This window comes from Saccopteryx leptura, chromosome 2 (genome assembly GCF_036850995.1).
Source record: "Saccopteryx leptura isolate mSacLep1 chromosome 2, mSacLep1_pri_phased_curated, whole genome shotgun sequence".
Classification (NCBI taxonomy): Eukaryota; Metazoa; Chordata; class Mammalia; order Chiroptera; family Emballonuridae; genus Saccopteryx; species Saccopteryx leptura.
The window spans coordinates 18,815,741-18,843,705 of NC_089504.1; the positions used below are offsets into that span (position 1 = coordinate 18,815,741).

At 50.8% G+C, this 27,965-nt stretch overlaps 1 protein-coding gene across 1 annotated transcript in view; it reads right to left on the minus strand.

Moving 5' to 3' along the window:
- The window catches only part of PAPPA (pappalysin 1), a 239,630-nt gene that overhangs the window by 70,782 nt on the left and 140,883 nt on the right, over window positions 1-27,965 (minus strand). Inside the window, exon 10 of the mRNA XM_066367327.1 lies at window positions 22,144-22,337. Coding sequence (XP_066223424.1) covers window positions 22,144-22,337 — 194 coding nt within the window. The remainder of the gene's footprint in view (window positions 1-22,143; window positions 22,338-27,965) is intronic.

Genomic DNA, 27,965 nt, shown 5'->3' on the forward strand with positions numbered 1-27,965 from the left:
TGACGACACTGTGGGCCGCCTGTCGTCCCACTCGTAATGACCAACTTTCCAAAGTGAAAAATGAATGGTATCACCCTGCTACATATCCACTGCCTCCAGGGCTTCCCATGGACCCCGGGCTGGGCAGTTCCTGGACACAGCCGTTCCTGGACACCGTGTTCCTGGACACAGCCACTCCTGGACACAGCCGCTCCTGGACACAGCCGTTCCTGGACACAGCCGCTCCTGGACACAGCCGCTCCTGGACACAGCTGCTCCTGGACACAGCCATTCCAGCACGTCCCTGCGTTCACTGCTGCTGCTTTCCCTCCGTGAGCAGCAGGCGGGCGTCCACATATGCACACGGTGGTGCCCCCTTCTCACTGGATGACTCTTCTCCCGTGTGCCGTGAACTCTGCCGCCATGATGCCTGTGCCTAGACTTCTCCCCGGACCCCCAGCGCCCCTCCACTGTGCCGGAATGACCATTTTGTGAAATACGGCACACACTTCAAAGCCGGTCTCAAATATCACCCCTCCTCTGAAAGCCTGTGCTCACCGCCAGGCAGAATTAATTGCTCTTTCTTCTGTGTCCACATTGTTCTTTATATATACGGCAGTTACAGCACTTGTCAAGTCGGATTACGGTTGTTTAGAGCCCAATCGTATCCCTTTAAACTCTGGAGACTTCCAAGGTGAGAACCATGTTTTATTTATCTTCCGATCAATCTCAGCAGATGGCCCGGCACACAGGACACGACAGTTGCCCAGTGAACAATAGCAACAACAGCATATGCTGAGGGCTGGTTCTGTGCTGGCCGCTGTTGTGAGGACCCTATAATGCATTCCATCGATCATGCAATTCTCACAACAACTCTCTGAGGTAGGTATATGATAATACCCATTTCACAGATGAGGGCACTGAGGCCTGGTGATGTGCTTAAGGTCACACAGCTCATCAGTAGAGCCAGGATTCAAATCCGGGTACAAACTCAGCCCACACTGGTACCTGGAGACGGATGCTGTCTTGAACAGGGCCTGCCTACGCCTCTCTCAGGGCTGCGATGGAAGGTGGGCTTGGGGCCTCTCCTTGTTGCCTCCTCCTGGGCTCCTGAGTAGAAGCTGCCTCGGCAGACCAAAGCAGGCCCTTATAGGTCTGCCCCGGGCAGGGCGATGTGGTCACAAGAGCCCTGAATAGACAAGCAAGGGACCTGACTCCTCGAACTGCCTCAATCACCTACTTCAGACACCCATCGTCCCCACTTGTCGCGGACAGGGGGACACGAACTCCCAAAGGGCTTTTCGGTTCCGACATCCTGCCAGCTTTGGGTTTCCGGCCCCTTCTTGGCGACGACGGCTGATGAAAGGGTAGGCTCCGCCATGGAGCGTGGTCATCCTGCTGGCCTCTGTGTTGCCTCACAGACCCCGGGTCTCTGATATTCCGAGGTGGAAGGTTGATTTCATAGCCACCTGGCTGGTCTAAGACACCGAGGGGGGGGCGGGGGGAGCGACGTAAAAGTCGACCGGGTCTGTTCCAGCAGTGCGTGTTCTGTCTCATTTCCTTTTCTTCTTCTTCTTGCATGTGCTGCAAAAGAGCCGAGTCCCTCGCCAGAGTGCTGAGAGCACGGGTTGTTTGAGCAGGGATGGTCCTCAGAGGTGGTTCCAGCCGTGGCAGCCGACAGACAGACAGATGGGAAGAGAGCCCAGCAGGGAGGGGAGAGACAACCTGAAGACACAGGGCCGTGAGCTCCTCTGGCCTGGGCCAGCATGGCAGGTGGTGCTGGCGGTGCCCGGTGCCCGGGGTGGCAGGAGCCGCAGCCCCTGCATCCCCAGGACTTGGGGACTCTCGTCCGCGCCATGCACTGCCACAGCCACAACACCCAGTGCCCGCCTCCAGACCCCCTCCTCTGCTGAAGACTGCTTTCAATTAGAGGAGTTAACGATGTCTTGCTTTCAAAGGCCTTTTAAATCCAGTTTATCTTCCACCCACACACGATGTACACAAAGGCGGGGAGAGCGGAGGGAGAACGGGGGCGCGGGGAGTGCTGCTATTTTCCCACACAGGGGAGAGGCCATGAGGTTTCTATTGAATTTCGCTTTTACAGATTTACATGCCCTTTTGTCAATCACAGGAGGGAGGAAGTGCTTGTCAAACCTCTAGTCCATCCTCTCCAATTTCCTCTTTCAACCCAAAGGGACTTGGGAATGGGCCTCAGAGAGAGAGAGAGAGAGAGAGAGAGAGAGAGAGAGAGAGAGAGAGAGAAGAAGAAGAAGAAGAAGAAGAAGAAGAAGAAGAAGAAGAAGAAGAAGAAGAAGAAGAAGAAGAAGAAGAAGAAGAAGGAGGAGGAGGAGGAATAGGGAGGGGTGAATGGGGGGGGGGGTCACGCTGACAATAACAATGCACCTAAACGCACCCTACACGCACATGTACACGCATGCGCACATGTACACCGGGCCGTGTTTCCCTGTTTCCCAATGTTTAACCTCAGGCTTGCAGGTCCGATGCCAAATTATTTTCACAATTTTCCCAAGAATTGCAAGGTTGCAAGAGGGGCAGAATTCTCGGATATGACGACCGCAGGAGGGAGGGTCTGCTGGAGGCTGCCCTCAGACGCCGGCTGTGAGGGGCTCGGAGTGCCCAGGTGAGGGGAGCCACCTCCTGGCTGTGAGGGCCTCGGAGCGCCCAGGTGAGGGGCCTCGGAGCGCCCAGGTGAGGGGAGCCACCTCCTGGCTGTGAGGGCCTCGGAGCGCCCAGGTGAGGGCAGCCACCTCCTGGCTGTGAGGGCCTCGGAGCGCCCAGGTGAGGGGAGCCACCTCCTGGCTGTGAGGGGCCTCGGAGCGCCCAGGTGAGGGGAGCCACCTCCTGGCTGTGAGGGCCTCGGAGCGCCCAGGTGAGGGAGCCACCTCCGTGCAGCCAGCCTGGCTCTCCTTACAGACGTGCTGGTGCTTCCCAGGGGGCGGGAAAGGGCACCCGCTCTATTGAAGCCTACCAGTGAGGGTGCAGTCCGCGAACGGTCGCATCTGGCCTAAGAACAACCTTGAGGAGTAAACATTTTTGTCCCCATGTCCCCATGTTAGAGATAAGGACTCTGACGTTTGGAAGGCACTGGTCTCTCCCCCATGGCTTAGGAGTCAAAGCCAAATGGTCTGACTCGAAGTCCACTGTCTTCCCACCCTGTGGCTGGACTTCCCAATAATTCTTGGCCATCCTCTTCGTGTAAGGCGCTTGCACTGCGGTTTGTCCTATGTTCATCTGTCTGTCTCTGTGCCTGAGATTCAAGGACAGTGCCTGCCCCTGAGTTCTCTCTCCTTTCTACGGTGTCAGCGGGTGGGGCGCACTGAATGTTGCTTTTTGTGGAACTGATGTGCTTTGCCAAGGTGATACGCGTGGTCCAGGGGTGATGGAGCCGACCCAGAAGCCCAGGTCTCCATAGATGTGCAGAGATGATAAGAGCCATGTGATGCAAGGAAGCCACTAGGAGACTCAGGGTCCGTGCACGAGTGCTAGCAGGTACTGCAGCCGGACCTGTCTCCCCCCCCACCCCCCGCTCAGGCGGAGTCGACATGAAATAAGAAGGATGATGACAATAATAACTGGTAGTCACAGTGATTTCTCTCTTCAGTATGCTGTACTCCAGAGCCTGTTTGATACCATTATCACATTTAATCCTTAAAACCACCCTATGAGAAAGGTATTAGTGTCACCTCTACTCCCCAGATGAGAAACTGAGGCTGATGGCTAACAGGAAGTGGAACAGGGTGTGAGCCCACTGGACCAGTCAAGCTGGCATGTGGCATCAGTGCTAGTACTCCCCCATCTCTTGCCAGGACTGAAGCCAGTGATTAAACAGTGCATGCTCTTCCTCAGGGTGTAGACCTCTGAATCCATCTTAACAAAAGGCTACCATTCCCGCGAGCCACTCAGGATGGGTCGGGACTAGTCCAGGAAATAACCCATTCATAATCCTTGAACTTGGCTGTTAGCTCACTGAGGAAAAGAATGGGGTCTTACTTGATACATCTTCAGTGTTAACAGCACAGGAAGGCCTAAAATAGGCACCAAGCAAATATTAGTTGAATAAAAAAAAAATGAACTCACAACTATAACAATAATGCCATTGGTCCTTTGCTAAAGATCAGGCTTTCTAACAGGTGCTTCACATGCTTCATCTCCAATAATGCACGTATGAGCACATGCAACCCAAACGCTCCGATTCCAGCTGCGGGGCCTTTCCTACTGGCTGTGCCCCTTTTCCAAACCGACCTCTGAACATAGAAAATTTAAAGGGCAACTGAGGGTTAAAAGAGAACACAACACACACACACACCACACACACACACACACACCACACACACACACACACACACCCCTTCAATCCCCTTCTCCAACCTCTCTCTTTTACACACTTGATAAGAAGGAAGAGAGAAGAGAATGATGGGGGGGAGGGGACAGGCTTTCTAAACTGACCATTAGGAACAATTATCACTTTCCCCAGGCCTCCAGAGCAGCCTTCCCCTGTGAGGCCTGACTTAAAGAGATGGGGGCGGGGCGGGGGTGGAGGATTGCCTTTCTTTCAATTTCAGGATTTATTTTCTGGCATGCACTGACAGCCAAGCAAAGAAGCATTTCCTGCCCACAGGGCCAGGGTGCGGGGCAGAGCGCTGCCTCCGTCCTCCGCCCAGAGCTCTGGAAGCAGCAGCAGACCTCGGGGCTTCCACCCAGGAGACACTTCCCGATAAGATAACTTGGCATGGGTGCCCTCCCGCCTGGGAGCTCGGCTCTGGGGTGATTAGCACCTCATTTCCCTCCGGGGTCTGTCCCTGGCTTATTAGGCATTTCATACTCCTTGGGGGTCTAACATCCTCCAGGCCTGCCCCTTTCCCCCAGTGTCTGGAATCCTGTGGTCTGGGATGGACACTCCCGTCCCGACTGAGTGACCCCGCGGGACTTTCCTAGAGAACGGAGCGCAGAGGTCGTGGAAGACCTGCAGCCCGCTCATGCTCCTATACAGGAGGGAACAAGTGCTTAGAAGCCAGAGGGTTCAGGATCGCGGAGTCGATTCCTGGAGACTGCTCATGCAATTGCTTCGTTTCACAGGCAGAGGCTCTGGATTTCTTGAGGACAGAAATTAGATGCCCCAACCTTCTTCAAAAGGAAAAGTTGGGTACAAGAGGCCGGCAGAGCCTCCACAATAGGCGGCGGCAAACCCAACCTGTGTTCTGTGCTGTCGTTCACACCGTCACCAGTGTAGGAAATGGCAGTTCCCACCCCCCGCGGGGTCAGCGATCACCCCCCATCCACAGACGGAAGGCCCAGGCCTTTGGCTGTGCCCATTGCTGAAACCCAGACGCCTGTTTTGGGAAGGCGCTGGGCGGGCGGGCGGGGCTGGGCTGGCCCAGCTCCTAAATCCTCTGACAAGGGAGAGTGATTAGTGTCGGATGTGGCGGCTGCCTTTGTGCGGCTGACAGCCCCTCCCTTTGAAGGCCCGGCAGGGCTCACTTCACATGGGCCCTCCGCAGGACCGCGCCGGCCTCCGTAAGGATGCCATTCACTGGCCGCCCAGCCCGCCCCTGAACTCCTGACCCAGCTGTGAAAGACTCGGGATCTCATTACTAATCTCTTAAGCCACCTAGTCCTCCAAAATACATCCATTTATGGTGGAGGCCAAGGCTTTGGGAGGAGGGAGCCAGGGAGAGAGAGAGAGAGAGAGAGAGAGAGAGAGTCCAGCGCGGGGACTTCTCCTGACACGGCCATGTTCCCTCTCTGGGGCCTGCGGCCCAAGTCACAAGGCAGCTGGCCTGACTTTTCGGCTCAGTGGAAGGCAGGCCTCGCTGAAGGTCGGTTGCTCTGCTGAGAGACTAGAAAGCCTTCGGAGAGGGGAGGGCATGTGGGCCCACCTGTTTGTAATTTCAGGGATGCGGGTGGGGGATGAGTCCTGTGTTTGTTTTAATTATTATTATTGTTGTTGAAAAGGGAGGGGGAAAGGAGCAGAAACTGCTAACATCTGGAGGCTGCTGTCCAGTTTATGTAATCTCCCGCAGCAGAAGTGGAACACCGGACCCCCGGCCAGATGGTCCGTGGGTGACTTCATGGCAGACGTGCCTTGTCCAGCGGTAAGATGCTGATGGGGTGAGGAGAGTGGGTTGTGGGACCTTCTTGAAATTCTTAAGGGGTGAGAGGCAGGGGTTTGGGGGCTCCTAGAGATCTCTGCTTCTTTTTTTAGAAGGCAGACTCAGATTATTTTTCTCAGGCAAAGCTGAAAGTTGTCTATGTCTCTCACATCCATTCATTAAGTCAGGCATTCACGCATTCAGTATCCATTCAGGGAGCACTTGTTGTGTGTTGGGTTCTTTATTCCCCATGGTCTATGTGAGAAAAGGGACCCTAGAGGGGAAAAATAAAAGCAAGAAAGATAAAATTCCTTTCTACTGAAAAGCTCCCAAATACACAGAGGGGGTTGGCTGGAGTGTCCGAAATGATGCAAGCAAACCCTCACAGAACAGCACGGAAGGTTCTGGGTTCGAGTGGCACCCGGGAAGAAGCCGCCTGAGCAGTCGGTGCCTGAGGGCCAGGTGTGAAGGGCAGAGGGCGGGAGGAACCATGCCAAGGGGGGTAGAGAAAAAAGAAAGGGGAAGAGAAGAGGGAAACTGGGCCACAGCAGAGCCACGACAACCCCCGTCTCCCAGATGATGTCACCAGCAGAGGCACGAAGGAAAAAGCGTGAGGAGGTGTGGAATCTTGCTGCAAACAGATTTCTCAGCACGTTGGTTTTAAGTTTTGGGTTTTTTTTTTTAAACACATCGCTTTCTGTGTTTCCAAACTTCTCTTCTAAAAAAAATTGATACTGAAAGCAATTTAATGACATTTCATGAATTCTAGATCAGGAAAGAAAAGCTGTGTAGATCAGGTCAAAGGGGTGCTGTGAGCTTCCAGCAGCATATTCACTCTACTCTAGATGGGAACAGAGACACTGCCAGGCTGCATGAAACTCCCGAGGCACTGCCCGCGGCAAGCATCGTGAGCTTTACTTCAGAGCCCAGAGGCATTGCCAGTTCTAGAGAGAAGCCTGCTGAGCCCTGAACCATTTCTAGACCAGAATGCCGAGATACAGTGATTCCAGAGCAGGAACGGGCTGTTCTGTCTGCTCTAGATCCAACTGCCGCAAAACCACCCGAGTAGAGACTCAGCTATCAAAAGCCAAGAACATAAATCCAGTTAGTTTGCCTCCAAAATGCCCTCTCTACAGGCTCTAGAGCAGAACCGGGAAACACAGCCAACTCCAGAGCAAAGCACGGAAACGTGGAAATCTCCGCTTGGCTCACAAGCACTCAGGTCGAAGCAGGATGTCTTAGGGAGCCTCTATATTATTTCTTGGCCTTTCTCTGGGAGCCCTGAGATATTCATGGGTTAATCAAGAAAGCGGCAACCATATCCATGCTTTATGCCGGGCCACCCCTGGTTTAGAAACAGCTGAGCAACGGTTAAGAACGGTCTTGACCACACTGGCCTATTGAAGAAAGGTCAGAGGAGTGATTTTTCACTTAAAAACAGCTGTGCCTTAAAAGTACAAGACTTTCTCAAGTTCATAAAATGAGGGTTTTTGTAAATTACTATTTTGTTTTTCTTCCCTCTTCCCCCTTCCTTGTCGCCTCCAGCTTTCCTAATGAAGACCTCTGTGTTCCAAGTTGTTGTGTCCGAGACAAAGCACGAGCCGCTTTACCTGCAGAAAACCCCACTCCGTGCCGGGATGGCCATGCAGCCTGCAGTCCCGGGTTCCCACTGCGGGTCTCGGGGTCTCTGATCCCCACCTAGACCTTCTGCGAGCACAGGCTGCAGAGCCGCCCGGGGACCGGCTCGCTCCTCTTTGCTTCTGAAGAGCAGGCAGTGCCCCTGCCGGAGCCGCTGCCAGCTCCCCTGCTCCCAGGAAGAGGCTCCAGAGGATGCGAGGTACAGACGTACACCAGAACAAAAGGACAGGGACTGCTGATGCTTTGCATGCCTGCTGGCCTTCCCGCTCAAACGCCGGCTCTCATTCTTAAGAATAAGAGTGACGTTTCTCTCTGGCCTGCCCCTCTAGCATTCAGGAGCAGGGGTAATGGTCACGAGAGGCAAACCGCGGGCTTTGTCCACCACATGTCCAGCGGACACGGCTGACTTGTGTGTCCACCACATGTCTACTGGACACGGCTGACTTGTGTGTCCACCACATGGCCAGCGGACACGGCTGACTTGTGTGTCCACCACATGGCCAGCGGACACGGCTGACTTGTGTGTCCACCACATGGCCAGCGGACACGGCTGACTTGTGTGTCCACCACATGGCCAGCGGACACGGCTGACTTGTGTGTCCACCACATGGCCAGTGGACACGGCTGACTTGTGTGTCCACCACATGTCTACTGGACACGGCTGACTTGTGTGTCCACCACATGGCCAGCGGACACGGCTGACTTGTGTGTCCACCACATGGCCAGCGGACACGGCTGACTTGTGTGTCCACCACATGTCTACTGGACACGGCTGACTTGTGTGTCCACCACATGTCCAGCGGACACGGCTGACTTGTGTGTCCACCACATGGCCAGCGGACACGGCTGACTTGTGTGTCCACCACATGTCCAGCGGACACGGCTGACTTGTGTGTCCACCACATGTCCAGTGGACACGGCTGACTTGTGTGTCCACCACATGGCCAGTGGACACGGCTGACTTGTGTGTCCACCACATGTCCAGCGGACACGGCTGACTTGTGTGTCCACCACATGGCCAGCGGACACGGCTGACTTGTGTGTCCACCACATGTCTACTGGACACGGCTGACTTGTGTGTCCACCACATGGCCAGTGGACACGGCTGACTTGTGTGTCCACCACATGTCTACTGGACACGGCTGACTTGTGTGTCCACCACATGGCCAGTGGACACGGCTGACTTGTGTGTCCACCACATGTCTACTGGACACGGCTGACTTGTGTGTCCACCACATGGCCAGCGGACACGGCTGACTTGTGTGTCCACCACATGTCCAGCGGACACGGCTGACTTGTGTGTCCACCACATGGCCAGCGGACACGGCTGACTTGTGTGTCCACCACATGTCCAGCGGACACGGCTGACTTGTGTGTCCACCACCTCATCAGCAGATTCCTGTGAGGGACAGAGAGACCTTCCAGAGGGAGGCTTCCCCCCGGCGGCGCCCTTGGCCTGGGCAGCCCACATCTGCACTCCAGCGGGCTGTTGAAGCAGCTGTTCCGAGATGAGGGCCCTGGGAACAATCGCCGCATGATCTGGGATCCGCAGTGTGAACTCTTCCACAGTCCCTCCACCTGCCACGTGCCTGAACCTTCCTTTGAGCAGTGGAAGTCACACACACTCTACAGTCCCAGGGATGTGGGCTGGAATCCAAGCTTCTGCCACGTTCTATCAGCATGACCTTGATCCCTTCATGAAACACGGATTCCTCCACTGAAATCAGAACGACCGTGCCTACGTTGGAGGTCAGTATGGGATCAGAACTGCCCGTGCACACACAGGTGCTCGGACGCAGCCCCACGCACTAGATACACACAGTGAACACTGACCCTCCTTCATCGCTCCCTACTTCTTTCTTCCTGGCTCTAGCAGAAGACAGTTGTGGGGTCAAATTCTAGATTTCCCCGCCCCACCCCTGGGCCAGCTGCAGAAACTTGGATAAGTTACTTAACCTTTGTGAGTCTCAATTTACTCCTCTGCAAACCAGTGAAAGTTAGTGGCTTCCTTACAGAGTAGTTAGCAGGTGTAGATGTGCTAACACAGTGTGAAGTAATTACTCAGATAGGCCATTCACATTGCCTCTGCCACTAGTATCTGCTCTTGTTATTATAATTAGGGTATTGTTATCACTGTCATGTATTACTGTTAGTCCTTCCCTCTCCTCTCTCCTGAATGTCTATATTCCTCCCCTTTTCTCCTTCCTCCCTTCTTTCCTTTTTTTGTGCTTTCACACCCTCCTTGGCTGGGCCTCCCATGGGGAGACCTCTTTGAGGGTGAACCATGTTCTCAGCCAGAAAGACAGCCCATTGTGTTTCCATCAATCTCTGTCCCTCTAGTCACAGGGACATCACCAAGACCCTAATCATGACCAGAATAATAAGAGGCAAAGGGGTAGAACCTTCAACCTGTGCAAAACTGCTAACAGAGCGAAGTGCAGGCTTAGTCATAAGTACTTATCACGTGCCTACTCTCTGCCGGACCCTGTTCTTGACCCTGGAACAACAAAGTCCTCACTCTGGACAGCTAACAATCCGGTGGGGTGGATGATCGCGGAGGCACCCAGCAGCAGAAAGAATTTGAGGCTTGGATTCAAGACATCTTCTTCCCCCGACTCACGCAGCATTTACCTCGTCTGTAACGTAGGGAGAAAGCAGGGGACTCGGGAAGGCCCTGCTCCTCTGGTCACCTGCTGTAATAACGAGGAAATGCAACCCAGCACACAAGGGAATCAATCTCAGGCACTGATTTGTACATTGAAGCTGATCATCCAGGAGGCGTCACCCAGCAGAGACTGTTTTCAAAGGCATCATTCAGTGAATCCATAAACATCCTCAGAGTCTTCTGCCAGGAGCCAACCTGGTGCAAGGCACTGGTGCTACCTAACGGCATAAGACCGAGCCCAAATCCTTAGCCAGCACAGGCCATTTGGTATAAAAAGCCATGGACACAGACACATGCAAACCAAAAGGCAGTTTGTGCTCTGGGCCACCACGTGATTTCAGAAGGGATGCGTGCTATCAAGAGTGAGGGCAGCACATGGGCGGAAGTGGTCAGAGGAGACCACAGGGAAGAGGTGCCATTTGAGCTGGACCTTGAAGGATAGTTAAAAGAGGTGGAGAAGCTGTAATAAATATGCATGGTGCCAGGTGGGCACTGGGAATATCAGGGGAACACTAGGTAAAGGATATGATAGTCTAACCACTCTGCAGTACACCTGAAACTAACACAAAACAATATTGAATGTAAAAGAGATATGTACCATTGAGTAAAGTAAAAAAAAAAAGGCTGTGGTGGTGTAGCTCAGTTGGTTAGAACATCATTCTGATTGACAAACTGAGCATTGTCCTGATATGTCACGGTTGCAGATTCGATCCCTGAGCAGGGCACATGTAAGAATCAACCAATGAATGCATAGTAAGTGGAACAAGTAATTTTTTCTTTCTCTTCATCAATAAAAAAACATGAAAAAAATTAAGAAAGCGAATGAGAAGTGAAGGATGGATGTTCCGGGCAGGAGAAGTGGAAACCCCAAGGCACGTCCGGAGATTGCTAGTCAGCCCGTTCTGCCTGGAATGCACCATACGGCCACGGGCTGTGGACAAAAGCAGGTACAGATCATGCAAGGCCCTGCCTGCGATGGCTATTGGGTTTCATAGGCCATGGAGCTTCACGGGTGAGAGGTCACCGAGACCAACATTTATTGGGAATTATGGAAAATGTACTCCAAAGGCAAAAAATCATCCAGGGAGCATATATGTACACTTAAACAACTCAGACATCATGTTATTCAAAAGATTAGTGTGCCCTATCTTAATCTGGAAAAAAGAGGAATAATTTTTAAAAAAAATGTTGAGAGAGGTGGTGTGGTGTACTTGAAAGTGCATGGGCGGCCCTGGCCGGTTTGCTCAGTGGTAGAGTGTTGGCCCAGCATGTGGAAGGTTTGATTCCCGGCCAGGGCACACAGGAGAAGTGCCCATCTGCTTCTCCACCCCTCCCCCTCTCCTTCCTTTCTGTCTCTCTCTTCTCCACCCACAGTCAAGGCTCCATCAGAGCAAAGTTGGCCTGGGTGCTGAGGATGGCTCCATGGCCTCCACCTCAGGTGCTAGAATGGCTCTGGTTGCAGCAGAGCAATGCCCCAGATGGGCAGAGCATTGCTCCCTGGTGGATATGTTGGGTGGATCCTGGTCGGGCACATGTGAGGGTCTGTCTGTCTGCCTGCCTCCCCCCCCCCCCCCACTTCTCACTTAGGAAAAATACAATAAGAAAAGAAAGTGCATGGGGTATGGGAAAGTGCGGTGAAATAACTGGGTTTACTCTTGTTCCACCACTTGGCATAGGGATGCTTCCCCATCTGTGAAATGGGAACACAATTTATTTCTACTGCATAGGTTGGTTAGAAGGACTGAATGAAACAACTGAACTGAATGGATTTAGACACCGGGTGCTTTATACCAAGCACTGTTCCAAGTGCTTTATATGTTTTCTTTGCTGGAATCCCCACAATCATCACTTAACTTTCCTATTTTACAGAGGAGGAGATGGAGGCCCAGAGAGGCTAGATAACTCGCCCTGGATCGCACCCTGAGTGGCAGCCCTGGGGTGTGATACACCAGAGGATGTGAGGTACTCTTCCTGTCCAACGGCAAGTCCACAACCCCATGTATTAATAGTTATTTAAACCTAAGTTAAGTAAAAGTCAGTGCTCAGTTTCATGAGCCGCATTTCCTGGGCTCAACATAATAGGTGGCTTGAGGCTACTCTGCGGGACTGCACAGGTACAGAACACTTCCCTCGTCACCGGAAGTTCTGGTGGACAGCGATGGGGAGCCTGGGCTCTCCCTGATACAATCCTGTCCTCTCTGGAGAAGGAGACGCTCGCCCAGGGCTCCCCGCCCATGGTTCACCTCCGTCCTCACACTGCAGTGAATTGAGATTCGGTCCCTGGAGCCCTTGCGTTGCAGATCTGGCTGTCACTCAATCAGATCCAGTGTCCTGCTCTGGCCGTCACTCAATCACATCCAGTGTCCTGCTCTGGCCGTCACTCAATCACATCCAGTGTCCTGCTCTGGCCGTCACTCAATCACATCCAGTGTCCTGCTCTGGCCGTCACTCAATCACATCCAGTGTCCTGCTCTGGCCGTCACTCAATCACATCCAGTGTCCTGCTCTGGCCGTCACTCAATCACATCCAGTGTCCTGCTCTGGCCGTCACTCAATCACATCCAGTGTCCTGCTCTGGCTGTCACTCAATCACATCCAGTATCCTGCTCTGGCCGTCACTCAATCAGATCCAGTGTCCTGCTCTGGCCGTCACTCAATCACATCCAGTATCCTGCCAGCACACCAGCTCTCTCTGCCCTCTGCCCCTGTCCCGGGACAGCGAGAATGCAGACATCAGCCACGAGTCCCGGCCCAACAGCGGCCCAGATGGGTCCAGATTGGGAAAAGGTCCCCGGGCAGGCAGGAGCCCCAGGGAGGTCCCTGTTGGACCTCTCTCTCACGTGCCCGAGTCCGTCTCTCTGCAAAGGGAACGTGCACCCAGTACCCAGGGCCTCCTGGCACTTGAATCTGGCTGAAGAATTAGGGGGGAGTCTGAAGAATCCATGGCTGGGGTGGAGGAGGGGACAGAAGGCCCCTTTTGTTATGACTCGATACATGACACATCCAGGTTGAATTAGAAAGTAAAGATGGGGAGGGCAGTAGAAATGAGAGGAGGGGGGCTTGGAAAATAAACACAAACACATTCACACACACACACACACACACACACACACACACACACCAAAAAACAAAATCGTGCATGCAGCGAAACCCCAACTCCCCCAGAGCCCCATCCTTGGGGCCTGGCTTAAGAAAGTTTACTTTCAGGCTCAGAGAAAGGAGCGCCAGTTCTGGGCAGAATTCCGCCCGCCCGCCAGCAGGAGCAGCCGGCTCAGCGAGCTGGAGCGGCTCTCGCTCCCAAGTGCATCCCGGCCTCAGAGAGAGAACCCTGTTTACATTTTTTACGTGTTTCTTGGGTACAGAACATGAAACCAAATTATACAGCGGAGGCCACGCTGGCTAAACACCAGTGCCCCCACTTACAACAACAATAATTTAAAAAAGACAAGCAAATGAAAGGCAAGCCTGGAGAAGGGAGGGGCTTGAAGGGAGACGGGGTGAGTGGCAGGGAGGGGAGGAAGGGGTCCGGCCCGCGGGCTGAGAGCAGGGACAGGAGACCCGGAGAGCAGAGACAGGGCGATGGCAGCGGGTCAGGCAGGAAGGAGAGGGGAGACAGAGGCCAGGGAATCTTCCCGGAGAGGCCGCGGAGGGAGCTGGCAAGGCCGGGTCCGCTCCCGGCTGGGAGCCGGAGGAAGCAGCCCCAAACCGCAGAGCCTGGCTCGTTCTTGGGCTTCGAGTCAGGAGTCTCCTGGCAGGCGAGCGACGATGGCGTGCTCTCCGAACCGGGCCTTCCCTGCGCCACGCGGCACCGTCCCTGCTCCATCCGTGCATTCCTGCTGCGTGACGAGACGTGCGAGGTCCCGCCTTCCGTCCGGGGGCGCCCCCTTCCCCTTCCCTGGGGCTCCCTCTGATTAACTCTGTCCACACAGGGCAGCAGGCGGCCGACGTCCGTCTGTTCTCACTAGAAGGATGGGTTTCAGTGTCCCCTTCTTCTACACGGACATGGCGGACGGGCGGCTGGAGGGGCTGGGTCATTGTCTCAAACTCAACCCGCTGCCGAAAGGGCTGCTTCGGACAGAGGGAGTCCGCAGTCAGATTTGATTGATTTTTGAATCCAAATAGCAGGACCATTATTACATAACAGATAGGAGGTGAAGAGGTTTAGGGATGTTGTTTAATCAAAGCCAAATCTTAATTAAGTTAGACCAAGAGACTCTCAAAATCTCTCTCTGCTTAGAGGCCCGTGACCAAAAGAGTATTCCTTTTAAATATAATACAAATTAGGAAAAACAAAACAAACAACAACAAAAAAAACAAAGATAATCATTCCTAATTGGATCTCTCAGTTGCTAAAACTTCACAGGCTGAAAGAAGCATTTAAAAAAAAACAAAAAACAACTCAGTTGCTGTCAGAAGGAGAATGGCGTTTCTGGCTCAGCTGCCTCATCCTTGCCGACCACCTGCTGCCCGATAGATACCATTCCTCCTACTTTATAGATAAGGATCGGAGAGCGACAGAAACAGGTGGCTTTCCCAAAGTGGAGAGCTAGTAGTGGTGGACCCTAGAACTGAGAACGAGGTTGAGCTGATCCTAAGTCTCGTTTTTCCTTCTTTAAAACCTTTGTCAAAGTTTTTAAGGCCAATCAGGGTGCCTGGCATTTCGTAGGTATTGAAAGAGGGAAGGAATGAAGGAGGGAGGGAACAAGAGAGGTCTGGCAGGACAGCTCTTTGCTGGGATCCTGAAGATCTGATAGGTTTAAAGTCTCTCCCAGCCCAACGCTTCCTGACAAGTTCAAGGCAGTTATAGTGACCAGCCCAGGGGGCTCCTTTCTGACACAGGCATGACTTTTTTTTTTTTTTTTTTTACTCTCCTAGAGGGATTTTTGGGTGCCCCACACCAGCAGGACAGGCTGTAATAGGCCACGGGACTCTCTGTTCTTGTCTCCTTAGATGACTCGCACATGTGCTTTTGAAAAATTTTTCAGAAACCACCAGGAGAAAGCGGATCCCATGGGTATTTGAGAAAACTGTTTGGAATCTTCTCGGACATTTCAGCGCGTTCCCTTCGCCTCTCCTCCTTCCTCCGCCACGGGCAGATGCTGTCCCGTCTCACCAGCGAGAAGAGCTGAACGCTCTGCAGAAGAGCCGCGTGGGGAAGGACAACCCTGGGAAGTGATCTCAGCCCTGGGCACTGAGTCCAAGATTCCTCTCTGCCCTTCGCAAATAACATCATCTAAAGAGCCTCAGAGAGCTGCTTCTGGATGCGAGATTTCTGAGGGAGGTTTTCCCCATGTCCTACCAGCAGCATGGTGTGAGAAGAGTTAAGTACAAGAGAGCGCTCCACCGGTGAGGCCGTCCATGGCCCTGAGACTCCGTTTCTTCATTATGAGAGAGAGAGGGAGTGAAGCCTCTCAGCTTTATAAGGGGTTTCCTGCTTCCTAGTACAAGGCCTGGCATACAGGAGGTACCCCACGGACATCACGCGCCATCCTCAAATGAATACCAGATCCTGTTAGCCCTCTGCTTAAAAGCTCTGCAGAGATCCTTGGCACTTTCAGGAGAAAGCCTACATTTCAAGCAGCCGAAGGATGTCCCCATATACCTTCCTAGCTCGTGTCTCTTGACTTTCCCCTTATTTTGTACTGGCCTTTTTTTGAATGTCTATCTGTGTGTGTATGTGTGTGTTTGTGTGTGTGTGTGTGTGTTTCCCTCCATCTCTCTCACTCTCCCCCATCTCTTTCTCTGTCTTTATGTTTCTTATTTTTCCCCTCTGTGTGTCTTTTTGTCTCTTTCTGTCTCTCCCCCCTCTCTCTCCACTGTTTCTCTGTCTCTTCTCCTCTACCCCCCTCTCATTCTCGCTACCCTTTATCTCTCTTTCTCTGTCTGTTTTTCTGTCTTTCTGCTTTTCTCTCTGTCTCTCTCTCTCCTCTGACTTTGCTCTTCCCTCCACACTCCTCTCCTATCCCCAGCTCATTCCAGCTCAGCGACCACTCCCACAGGAAACGTCTCCCCTAGGCCCCCCATGTTCCCACAATCCTTACACTGACAGCATGGTAAGTGCCTCTGGAGAGCTTTACCTCTGTGTCCAGAGAAGCCTGTGGGTGTGGACACAGGATGAAGAACACCTGGACAAGCTGTCCTGCCCTCCTGGCTCAGAGTTGGGGCCATCAAGGAGTACACACACATATCCCCACTCCCTGAGGTTTCCAGGCTCCTGTGGATAGCCCATGGCTTGTGACAGACTAAACGGAGCCAAGTTTCCGCCTCTCTCTTCCTCTCCTATAACCCAGCAATAGTCAGGCGTACCTCCGAGATCTAAGAAGTCTCTTTGGACACTCAAGGGGTTGACAACGTCAAATGTTTCCTATGCCTCTCCCGTATTTTCATGCACCCATCTTCAATGGCGTTCTGAAGAGTGCCTATAGGTGGAGATCCGGGCAACATGGCCGAGACAGTGGGGAGATAAATATTGGGGGGGATGAAGAAGGGGGCCTCCAGCCATCTTGGTGATCCTTGAACACACTCTACATATGATAAGAAGCAAAAGACTCCAGCTCTCCTTCCTGGCTTACTCTCCCATGCCCGTCACCGAAGCCGGCGTGGCTGCCTCTTCCTGCGCAACACCGGTCAGAGCACGTGGCCACCTCCTGGTCCCGCCCCGGGGAGGGCCGCCCCACTGCCGGTCACGCAGCCATCAGAACCTCACTGTTCTCATCCGTAAAATGAGAGCTGCGATTCCTATTTTTGTAGCCGTTTTGGGGGGATTAAAAAAAAAAACTAAAAAACAGATGCGGAGCCTGGAGGAACGTGGTGAATGTTATTTTTATAATTTGTCCGGGACCTTTTGAAAGTGGGTGAAGGACTTTTCCATCCTTACAGGGTGGCGCTCACCCCTGCTGGAGGGGTCACTTGATAGTAGCGTGGTTTCCTCCTCTGGGTAAGTCCCTCTGAAGCTCACACTCTCGGGTCTTGGCTGGGGTTCTGGGTGGACCGACCTCTCGGATGAAACGGTGAGCTCTATGAGGGCAGCAAAAAAGCCAGGACTTCTCTGCAGCTGCTCAAAACGCCTGGCACAATCCTGAGTATGCGAGGAACACCTGCTACCACAATGTACTTAACTCAACCAAATGCGGACTGTGCTGCCTGCTGGGCGGGTCACCTGCCGGCTCTGGGGAGAGGGTGCGGAGGGGAGCCTGACGTGGATGAAAGAGGGCATTAACCTTGGTCTCCCCAGGAAGTGGGGGGAGAAGAGACGCCCAGTGCTGGCTTCTTTTTTTTTTTTTTCTTTTTCTGATTTACATCCTTAATCTCCACCAGGTAGATGCCATCATTCCCTCTTTCCAGAGGAGGAAACCGAGGTCCCCAAGTAAGAAGGGCCGCTAGGAGAGTGGAGCCGTATCTGCACCGTGTGCACGTCACCCCATCGGTGCTGCGCTCTCCCCCTCCTCACGTGTCTCAGCGGAGGACGCAGACCTATTTCTGCTCGATCCAATGAGTAATGAACGAACACAAAATTGCTACCACACGATACAAGTCAGGACTTGCATTCTGACGGCGGCGCAGCGTACTATAGACATGCCACGAGACGGGGAAGGCGGCTCCAAGTGAGGAGTCGAAGGAGGGATGCACCCACGAACGGGCTGATGTAACAAGTCAGAGACTCGGTTACAAAGGAAGCAGAGTTGCCTACGTCTCTAGTGCAGAACCACCTTGTCCTACCCCCACCCAGCTCAGCTTGGCTGGAACACCTTATGATTGGGGAGCTTTCCAAGGGACAGGGCATCCCATCCTACTGCGGCTAGTTCTCATTCTGAGAAAGGGGTTCTTTGGTTTGGCCCTGGAACTACTGCCCTGGAAATCCTTCATCTAAGTTTTACCCATAAAAGATTTAACCAAATCAATCGGGTGATTGACTGAAGGTCCATAGTTCCTGGGAGAGCACTGCCCATTCCTGACGGCTCTAGCATTTCCGTTTCCTCCTGAGGCCATGCAGAAGGAGGGAGGTGCCTGCCTGGAGGAGAGGGAGTGGGGTTCCTCAGAAATGCTGGGAGCGGGGTAGGAGGAAGGAACCCCTGCATCTCATTCGGGCAGCCTCTCGGGGAAAGCACTAGAGAAAAGGCACAAAATGGAGACATAAATTAGAACAAGACGGGATCTTTGCAAAAGCACTTTTAAACCAGCTCGTTTCTGAGGTGCCCAGAAGAGAGAGCATGTGGTTCTCTGGGTTCACTTCCGTTTTTGTTTTTGTCTCAGGGCCTTCTTGAATTCCAGCTGAGCCAAGAAGGTGTGTGGCCAAAATATCCAAAGAATGTCTCTTATTATGGGGTGTTCAGCCCCATCTGCACAGCCAGGAAGTTCTGATACTGCCGCTATCATCTGGACATAAGACTTACTGTTCAGGGAGGAGGAACGGAGGCCTCAGCAAACTTGAGAATCTTGCTGGAGAAGAATGGACGAGAGAGATCAGGAACTGTCAGAAGTGGAGGGCTTATCCAAAACCCAAACTGAAGTGTATTGAGTGTTCTAGACCCCCACAGGACCACACGGGAGAACGCCACCTGATTCTGAGAGCGCTACTCTGCTCCGTAGGGTCCTCGTGACCAAGTCTTGCCCACTGACCAGGTCAGAGGCTGAGTTTTTCACTTCTTTTGGTCTCTTCCATAGACTCCAGCACAGAACTAGGCACAAAAGTCCAACAGACACCGGCGTTTATCATCTTTACAGCACCAGGGAAAGACAGAGTGGGACAAAAGTGGTTTGGAAAGAGAAAATGGGAACGAGCGTGGTCATTCATCACTGCCCAGGTTACCGGGCGTCCTAGTGAGCACCAGGGAACCAGGGAAGAGGCCCGCCTAGGCAGGCAACGGAGTCAGCTTGGACGTAAAGTTGTAGGCAGTGACCGTGAGTCGGGTAGAGGAGAATTCAAGCACCTCCTGGGGTCTAGTGGCCCCAACGCTGAGATCTGTCCATCTACAATTCTTTCTGCAGGTTTCCCAGTGATATTTTCCGGGAATCTAGTTATTTCATGTTATACGGAATATAATACGATCATAGAGTCCTCTGTTACCTTCCATGAGATCTTTCCAAGCCTATGCTCTCTGCTGATGGGCAATGTGACCTTGCAGAAGCCGCTCCATATCTCAGTTTCTGCAAGGGAGCTGATCATGCTTAGCTTGAGGAACGGCAAGGGGATTGGCTAGGAGCTGTCTATGAGAGCCCAGGATGGTGGCTGGCGGACCTGCAAAACCACTGGTCCCCTCCCCCACTCTCCTGTATCTGCTTTGGTTCCCAGTCTCTGGGACCATGCTCTTACATGACCCATTCCTGTGAGAGAGAGAGAGAGAGAGAGAGAGAGAGAGAGTGTGTGTGTGTAAAAGAGACAGAGCCGGAAAGGGAGTGAGACAGAGGAGGAGGAGGAGAGTTTAACTGTGTAGGGGAAGGCTCATGTCAGTACCTCCCAACCCCTCTCAAGCCATCGACCTCTTCACCGGAGTCCCTGACAGGGTGAAAATGAATGACCAGCCTCCTCTGACCACTGCAGAGGGTGACGAGGGCCACAGTATAACTGTCCACTCTGCTCTGCTGTCAGAAGGGAGCTTGTTTCCACTCCACGAAGAGCCTTGCTCAGAATTACACAGGCTGTGTGTGTGTGCACGCATGTGTACGTGTGTGTATGCACGATGGGGCATGTTCATGGATGGTTTCTAGGCACCTGGTTTCAGAGAGGGGCCTGGGGAGACTGTTCGGCAGCCCTCCTGGCCACCCTGCCTGGCCCTCACCCAGCCTGCACACACGTCCCCTCCCCGACCCTGAATTCTCCAGTGTGTTGATCTCATTACGGCAAATTTAGTTACAGCTGAAGTCTCCTTGTAACAAAGATTATGTCCAAGCCCAGAGTAATGGAACCTACTCGATTTCATTAAAATAAAATTGGTTACAATGAATAATTCAATAGGATGATTTTGTTTCCTCGTCTCCTCTTTGTAGTATTTATAATGATTTTTTTAATTGGATTTTTGTTAGGAAGAGATAATCGCCCATAATTCCTGACAGCCCCCCTCTGTACAGAAGTGGAGTAATTGCCCCATGAAGTCTCTTTCAAACACTGAGACTAAAGAAGTCTTCTTTTTTTCTCACATTAGTAGCAACAACCTTCGGGTGGTGTTGAAGCGCAGCTGCTACCTCACTTCTTGCTCAAGTGAGAGTCCGAGTGTGTTAATGAGTCCCTTGCTTGAGTGATGTTTTCTAAGAATTTCTAGGAACTGGATGCTAGTGTTGAATTTGGAATTCCCGGCTCTGTTGCCAGCCAGCCCTGCCATTCCTGCGTAGGACATTCTCTGTCACAGAGACGTGACTCTTGAACATTTCCTCTTAGTGTTGTTCTTCTGTGTGTAGCAGTGTGTATGCGAGTGCGTGTCTGTGTCTGTGTGTGACTCCACAGTCAAGTAAAGACACATTTCCTGAACACCTCATCTTACCAAGATCTTGTCTTTGAAGATGAATGAACAGAAATGAATAAAACTCAGTTATCAAAGAACCAGCAGCTTAATGGGGGAGTCAGATGCACAGATCATTAGAGTTTGTTAGATAAATTCACCAAGTACAGAAGTGGCATGGGGCAGGATGAATCCTAGATATTCATTCATTCATTCATTCATTTATTCATTCATTCACCAGGCTGCCATTGTACATAAGAAGCATCAGATAATACTGCATGCCCATTTCTTTCCCCTTTTATCAGGCAGTCATGAACAAATGCAAACGAATAAAGAATCTAATGACTATAAACATAAGCAAATAAGTAAATGAAAAATGATCCAATAAAACCTATAAAATAAACATTATAAATGAAGTATACTCATCATGAACCTCATCCAATGATTTTTTTTTTTTTTTTTACTGGGCCCCAGAAGAAGGTCACATCTCTCTTTCAACCAGAAACCTGGCCTAACCCCCTGACCCTGAGTATCAAAGAGAAACAGCTAAGAATAAGGACTCGTCGACAAGGCCTTGGAGATGGCCACTGGGCCCAGCGGTCATAAGCATGGAGACATGTCTCTGGGAAATGGGAGTCTCGGAAGAAGGCAGGTGCTTGCTCAGCAGGATAATTGGAAAGAGGGCTCTGGGGACAGCACAACCATGCCTAGAATCACATAAGCTCTGGTGGCCCCAACACTCTTACTCCCTCAACTAAGCTGAAAGTCCTTTGGGGAAGAACCCTGGAACATAAATAGTGCATTAAGGGACTAGGGAATGAGTCACAGCTTTACAGAGCTGAAAGGTCCTTGGAGATCATCAAGCTGAACTACTCTCTAATTTAAAGATGGGAAACAGTGGGGCCCAGAGAGGTGGGGAGACTGGTCCATGGCCACACAGCAAATTCAAAAAAGAGTGTTTAAGGAGGACATAACTTAACACCTCCCCACACCCTCAAAAGAAGGTGTTCTTGCCCCACTGAATCCCAGTGGTATATCCAAAATGGAATTCTTTCCCCAAATGTGAATTATAATAGGTTGGGACCTAGGAGGGCAGTCATTTCCTCCACTCTGCTGATATTCCCTGTGCCGAGCTCAACCATGTCTAATCGCTGAAGACATGAGTGGTACTCATGAGGTTCTGCAATTACACTTAGCTAGAGATCAGGTTAAGTGACCACATCCAGTGACACTCCTTTTGAGGTGGGAAGGCCTGATGGTGCAAAGCAGAGATCTGAACATTTGCAGGAAATGCCACCCAGGGCTAAGTTCTTACCTGGGATGCTGCTGGCTGGCCGATGATGACCCAGCCTGGGCATTGCTGGTCTTGATGGGAAACTGAAGCATTGGATGCCCATTGATCCAGGAACCCCTGGGGCGTGTAGACACCACAGTCCTTGATGCTAGTTTTCTGTTCAAACTCCTCACATACCCCATCACCATCATGGAAGTAGCATCGGCTGGGTTCATCTGCAGGAGACGGATGAAGAAAGGAGAGAACAGGTAGGTATTTGTCCTTTGGCCTGAGCTATCAGCAACAGCTGTGGGATCAGGCGAGCAGAATCATCAGCACTAGTAAGCCCATCACTGATAGTCACAATGGAGTATTATACAGCTTTAAAAAAGAGAAAACACCCTGCCAGACAGACAACATGACCGATCATGGAGGACATTACAATTAAATGAAATAAGAAAATCACACACACACACACAAAAAAATACTGTATGATTCTACGCTTATGATGTATATAAAGTAGTCAAAATTACAGAAGGTAGAATGGTGGTTACCAGGGTCTGAGAAGAGGGGGGAATGGAGAATTATTGTTCAGTGGGGATAAACTGTCAGTTATGCAAGGTGATTAGGTTCTAGAGATCTGCTGAACAACATTGTGTTTAAATAGTTGACGATACTGGACTGTACACTTAAAATTCTATTAAGAGGGTAGACTTTACATGATTTTTACTCTACACACACAAACTCACAAACACTTTCAGCTTCATGACCCCAAGTGAGCCCACAACCACCTGGTAAAGAGGTATTATCATCTTAATGATTATTTTAGTCTTTCAGATTAGGAACAGAAGATCTCAGGTATCGTTAATCATCTGCCCACAGTCACACAGTGTGTTACTGTAGGGTGCGGGTTTCAAACTCAGGTGTCACATTCCACGTACTGGGTACAACACCCGACTCCACAGAACCCCATAATCACAAACTGAAGTTTATTTAACTCCAAGGAGGATTTTGGTTTCCCATGAAGAGTGACTTTCTATCCAAGAATGGGGTTGGCTCAAATCCCAGCTCTGTCACTAAATTGCTCTGTTACTTTAGACAAGACTCTTCTCCTCTCTTGGCTCAATTATCATTATTATGGAGAAGAGGGTTAGACCACTGGAACTTTAGGGGCCCTTCCTGTCTAATGCTGTAGGTTCTAAGGGCTTGTTAGAAACCTCTGGCATTTCATGTAAGGTCAACCAAGCCCCCATGTAACTCCAATCACAGCAAAAAAATGTCTGCTTGGGACAATATAAAGCTGCAGCTGGCTGCAAGGATTCGTGGGTTCACAAGGACAAAGATCACAGAAGCGCAGAGCTGTCAAGATGCGGTCTAAGTAGGTAGGACCTATGCATGTTTCTTGGACAGTCTACACAGAATAACACAAGGAGAGATGTAGATGTAGGCAGCCAAAGAGCTCACCCTGCCTATTTTTAATTACTCGAATGTCAGGTATTCTGTGCTAGTGTCCCAACTCTTCTAAGCAAAGTTAAATAACCCTTCCTGTGCGGGTTCCTATTTTATCAAGGTCCCCACCTTCACACGTATCACACCGTGCAACCACTGTCTACATGCTATACCTCCTCGGGAATTCTGTGAGCCCCTTGAAATCTAGTCCCTATCCAGGGTCTTAGGTGACCATACAATTTATTATTCACGTTAGTGTACTCTGAGAGTGACAGAGATGACAGAGATTCTATAAAAAGTATGTCCAGGCAATAGGCACATCTAGGAAAAACTGAATTTCCCAGGCAAATCGGAATATGTGCTCATCCTAAGGGCACTGCTTGATCTAGGACAGCCTTCTCCTATTTACCCCAGCATTGGAGCATTAGGCAGCACTGGAGCCCCACTTCAAACCAGGACTTGACTTTGGTCCCGTATGTGAGCTGTATAACTTTGCGCCATTAGCTTCCCTGCTTAGCTCTGGCTTCCCATCTGTAGTACAGAAATGTTTGCCCCAGCCCGGCTAATCTTTCAGGATAGCCATAGAACTCACACAGAAAAGAGGCATAAGCAAGCTTTGCGCATTCTAAAACAACGGGCCTCATCTTCTAAGGGGGTGAACGTGTTTCTGAGCGACTGAATTGAATCTGCTTGTGAAATTCAATACTCAAAACATTTTCAAGAAGCATTTCCTGGAAGAGACAGCTCGGGTCAAGTAGGGCTAAGGCTTGGACTTCTAGGATGCTGACCATCCGAAAAAGGAGTCACTGAATTCAGGGACGGCAGAATGCTGAGCCCCTTCCAAGCTCCCAAATCCCTTGTTTATTTCTGCTAACAATTTACATAGTGAACCGCTATCAAAAGAGCCAGAATAAATCAATTCATTATAATTCAATTATTTAAGGATGAGTCTGAGCCAGCTGAGGACTCCAGCGACCAGTAGCATGCTTGGCGGTTGCAGCACAGAGAGTACAGGTTCAGCCGTTCTTGGTAATGCCAGTGTCTGAGTGAAGGTGGCCAACTGACATAGAATAAACCCTAGGCTGACCGGCCATCCATCCAGGCTACACTCATTAGGAACCCAGTACAGGGGATTGTACAGAGCATAGGTTTTGACATCAGGCAAAGACAGTTTCAGAACCCAACGCTCCATACGTAGGGTGTGTGGGGTTTAAAGAACCCAACTTCTCTGAACTTCCCTCATCCAAAAAAGAGAAAGAATGAAGACCACAACATTTATCTGGTACCTACTCCAGTGCTTTCCTGAGATGGTGTGTCCAATGCCAGCCCGTCACCTACTACCTAATGCCTTTCTCCTCTTCCAATATGAAGACAAGTAGGGTAAGATTATAATGAGATCACAGAAGATCTAATTTCTGAGATGACTTAATCTGTTTCCTCATTAAAGACACCTTAGAGCAGTGGTAGTCAACCTGGTCCCTACCGCCCACTAGGGGGCGTTCCAGCTTTCATGGTGGGCGGTAGCAGAGCAACCAAAGTATAAATAAAAAGATAGATTTAACTATAGTAAGTTGTTTTATAAAGATTTATTCTGCCAAACTTAGCAAAAATCTGACATAAAGTACTTGGTAAGTAATTATTACTATATGCTTTAACTTGCTATAACTCTGCTTTATAAATTTTATAAAGTAAAGTTACTTCCCTACTTTATAAATCACCATTACTGTGGAACCTGTGGGTAGTTAGAAAATTTTACTACTAACAGAATACAAAAGTGGGTGGAAGGTATAAAAAGATTGACTATCCCTGCCTTAGAGTGTCAGGAATTGGGGCCAGATTTGAGTTCTCATGAAGGCTAATTTCTTCCTGGTTATTACGTTTAAGACCTTAATATATCTGTCTGCTTAGAGTCAGTGGAACCTGAGAATGGAGGAGAGAAAGGTGGATAGAGGTAGGTAAAGAGGTGTCTAAATAAAGAGTTGCTATGTAGTCAGATTGGTAGAGACAAGAGTTAAGAGAGAGAAAGGAGATGGAGTGAAAGAGAAGCAGGAAGAGAGAGGGGAGGGGAAAGGTGCCCCGACATTTTGCTGACAAAGCCACACCGAGTCCCTCTCTTTGAACATCCTTGGATTCTGCTATTCAGATTCTCCTGCTCGAGTCTCAGGAGCCCTTCAGCTACCTCCGCCGGCCTTCAGCTACCTTCACCCGGGGAATTCTCTATCGCTCTCTACTCCCATGCCCCCCACACCGAGGGGAACATGGTGAGGAATGGATACAAACACGTGGCCAGGAATAACAAAGACAGCGACGACAAGGCAATAGAACAAAACCGGCCTTTCTGTTTTCATTACATCCATTTACTCAGTGCTCCGTGAATGCTTTGTGCTGGGAACTGAGCAGATTGTAGTGAAAAAGAGTTTGAAGTCAAACCATCCTGTTGCTACCTGCCTTCCATGAAATGGCCAGGTAGCATTGATAAAAGCACATCCCATTGGGAGGGGTAGTGTGGAAACCGATTAGACTGTCAAGAAGTATCGGTTGAATGAATGAATGACTTATCTGACACCTCTGAAGCATATCTTCTTGTCCGAATATAGTTAAAATGCTGCACTCTTCTGAAAGCTTTTGTCGTTGTTGTGATACTGGGCATGAGGGTGAGGGGAGCGTTGCTAAGACCCCAGCGGCGATGGGCTCACAGTGCAACTGCACGGGGCAGCCGGATGCCTCTGTCTCGGCCCACCCCTCCTGACATGAAGGAGCTCCGCCACCCAGACTCATGCCCTTCTCTTGATGACACATTTAGAAACCTGCTCTATCCGGCCGGGAGTCTTGATGCGGGTGAGGAGGCATTGCCAAGTCTGTCTCCACAGTTGAGCTTTTATTTGAAAGATTCTTTTCCTTTTGGAAGAAAAGAGCTCAGCTCCAGCGCCTGAGACCGCCGGGCTCCCTGCACTGTATGGGGACAGACACAGCTGGGGCCGCTTCTCATTACTAAATTATCCATTTCCGTCTGTCCGGAACATGCAGCCAAAAGGCCAGGCCTCCGCATTCCTGAGGCGTGTCCGAAGGACACTATTAGAGATAAGCAGAGGTCGTCAGCCCTATTGGAAAACTTAGAAAGCTGCATCTTAGGGAAATGAGAATTTACCTTAAAGAACAAGCCAACACTGGGGTTTAAGCTGTTGGTAACAATCCTCATCCTAAAAGAAAGAAACCCTGGGCCCTGGTCGGTTGATTCAGTGGTAGAGCATCAGCCCAGCGTGTGGAAGTCTCAGGTTCAATTCCCCGTCAGGGCACACAGGAGAAGCATCCATCTGCTTCTCCACCCCTCCCCCTCTTGCTTCTCTCTTCTCCCCTCCTGCAGCCATGGCTTGATTGGAGTGAATCGGCCCTAGGAGCTGAGGATGGCTTCGTGGCCTCTACCTCAGACACTAAGAAGAGCTCGGTTGCTGAGCAATGGAGCAACACATACCCGGATGAGCAGAGCATTGTTCCCCTAGTGGGCTTGCCAGGTGGGTCCTGGTCGGAGCGCATGCAGGAGTTTGTCTTTCTGCCTCCCGTCTTCTCACTGAATAATAATAATAAAAAAGAAACTCTGGATTCAACCTCCTGATCTGGCACTGGTGACTGGGTAACTGGCATGTTAGTTCACCGCTCCATGCCTCGGTTTCCCCATATATTAAACTGGAAACTGGAGAACTCCCTTTAGATCGCCTCAGTCAAGTGCTAGGTATGATCAAATGCCATCACAGACTAATGGCGAGGGAACGTGACACAGGTCTAGAGGCACAGGGCCCAGTCTGCATAATGATGACACTGGGGTGAGGTTGGGCTTGAAGGAAAAACCTTAATTAGAGATTCCTCTTGTATTTACCCAGCCCTAGATCCTACGGAGTATCATCCAAGGATAGAAATGATTAAAGAGGGTGCTGCGTGGGCTCGTTTCAATACAAATTGCAAGGAGCCATGTAAACAAATGGAAAGGGAAACAAAAGCAGTGACCTAAAGAAAAGAATGTATTTATTTATAATGGAACTATTTCAACCCAATAGGGGGACACAAATGAACTCAGCTTGATTAGAAACTCCGGTAATTTGTAATACCACTGGAATCCTAGATGGGAAGCAGAAAAAAACAAAACAAAACAAAGCAAAGCAACAACCCTAGAGAGCTCACTGCTGGGGAAGGACGGTGGCTTCAGTTGCTCGTGTCAGCTCAGAATGAGATTTTAGGGAAAGTGTCTACTAGAAAGCCTACCCTTATAGTGGTTCTCACCTGTTAAGGCCCTTGAAAACCACAGTCCTAAGTTCTTGGTCACTGCACCACTAACGTTCTGCAAATAAGGTCTGAGACCTCATGTCTTCTTCAGATAAACTCAAGAGTTTGGGCTCAAGTATTTTGCCTCTAAGACATAT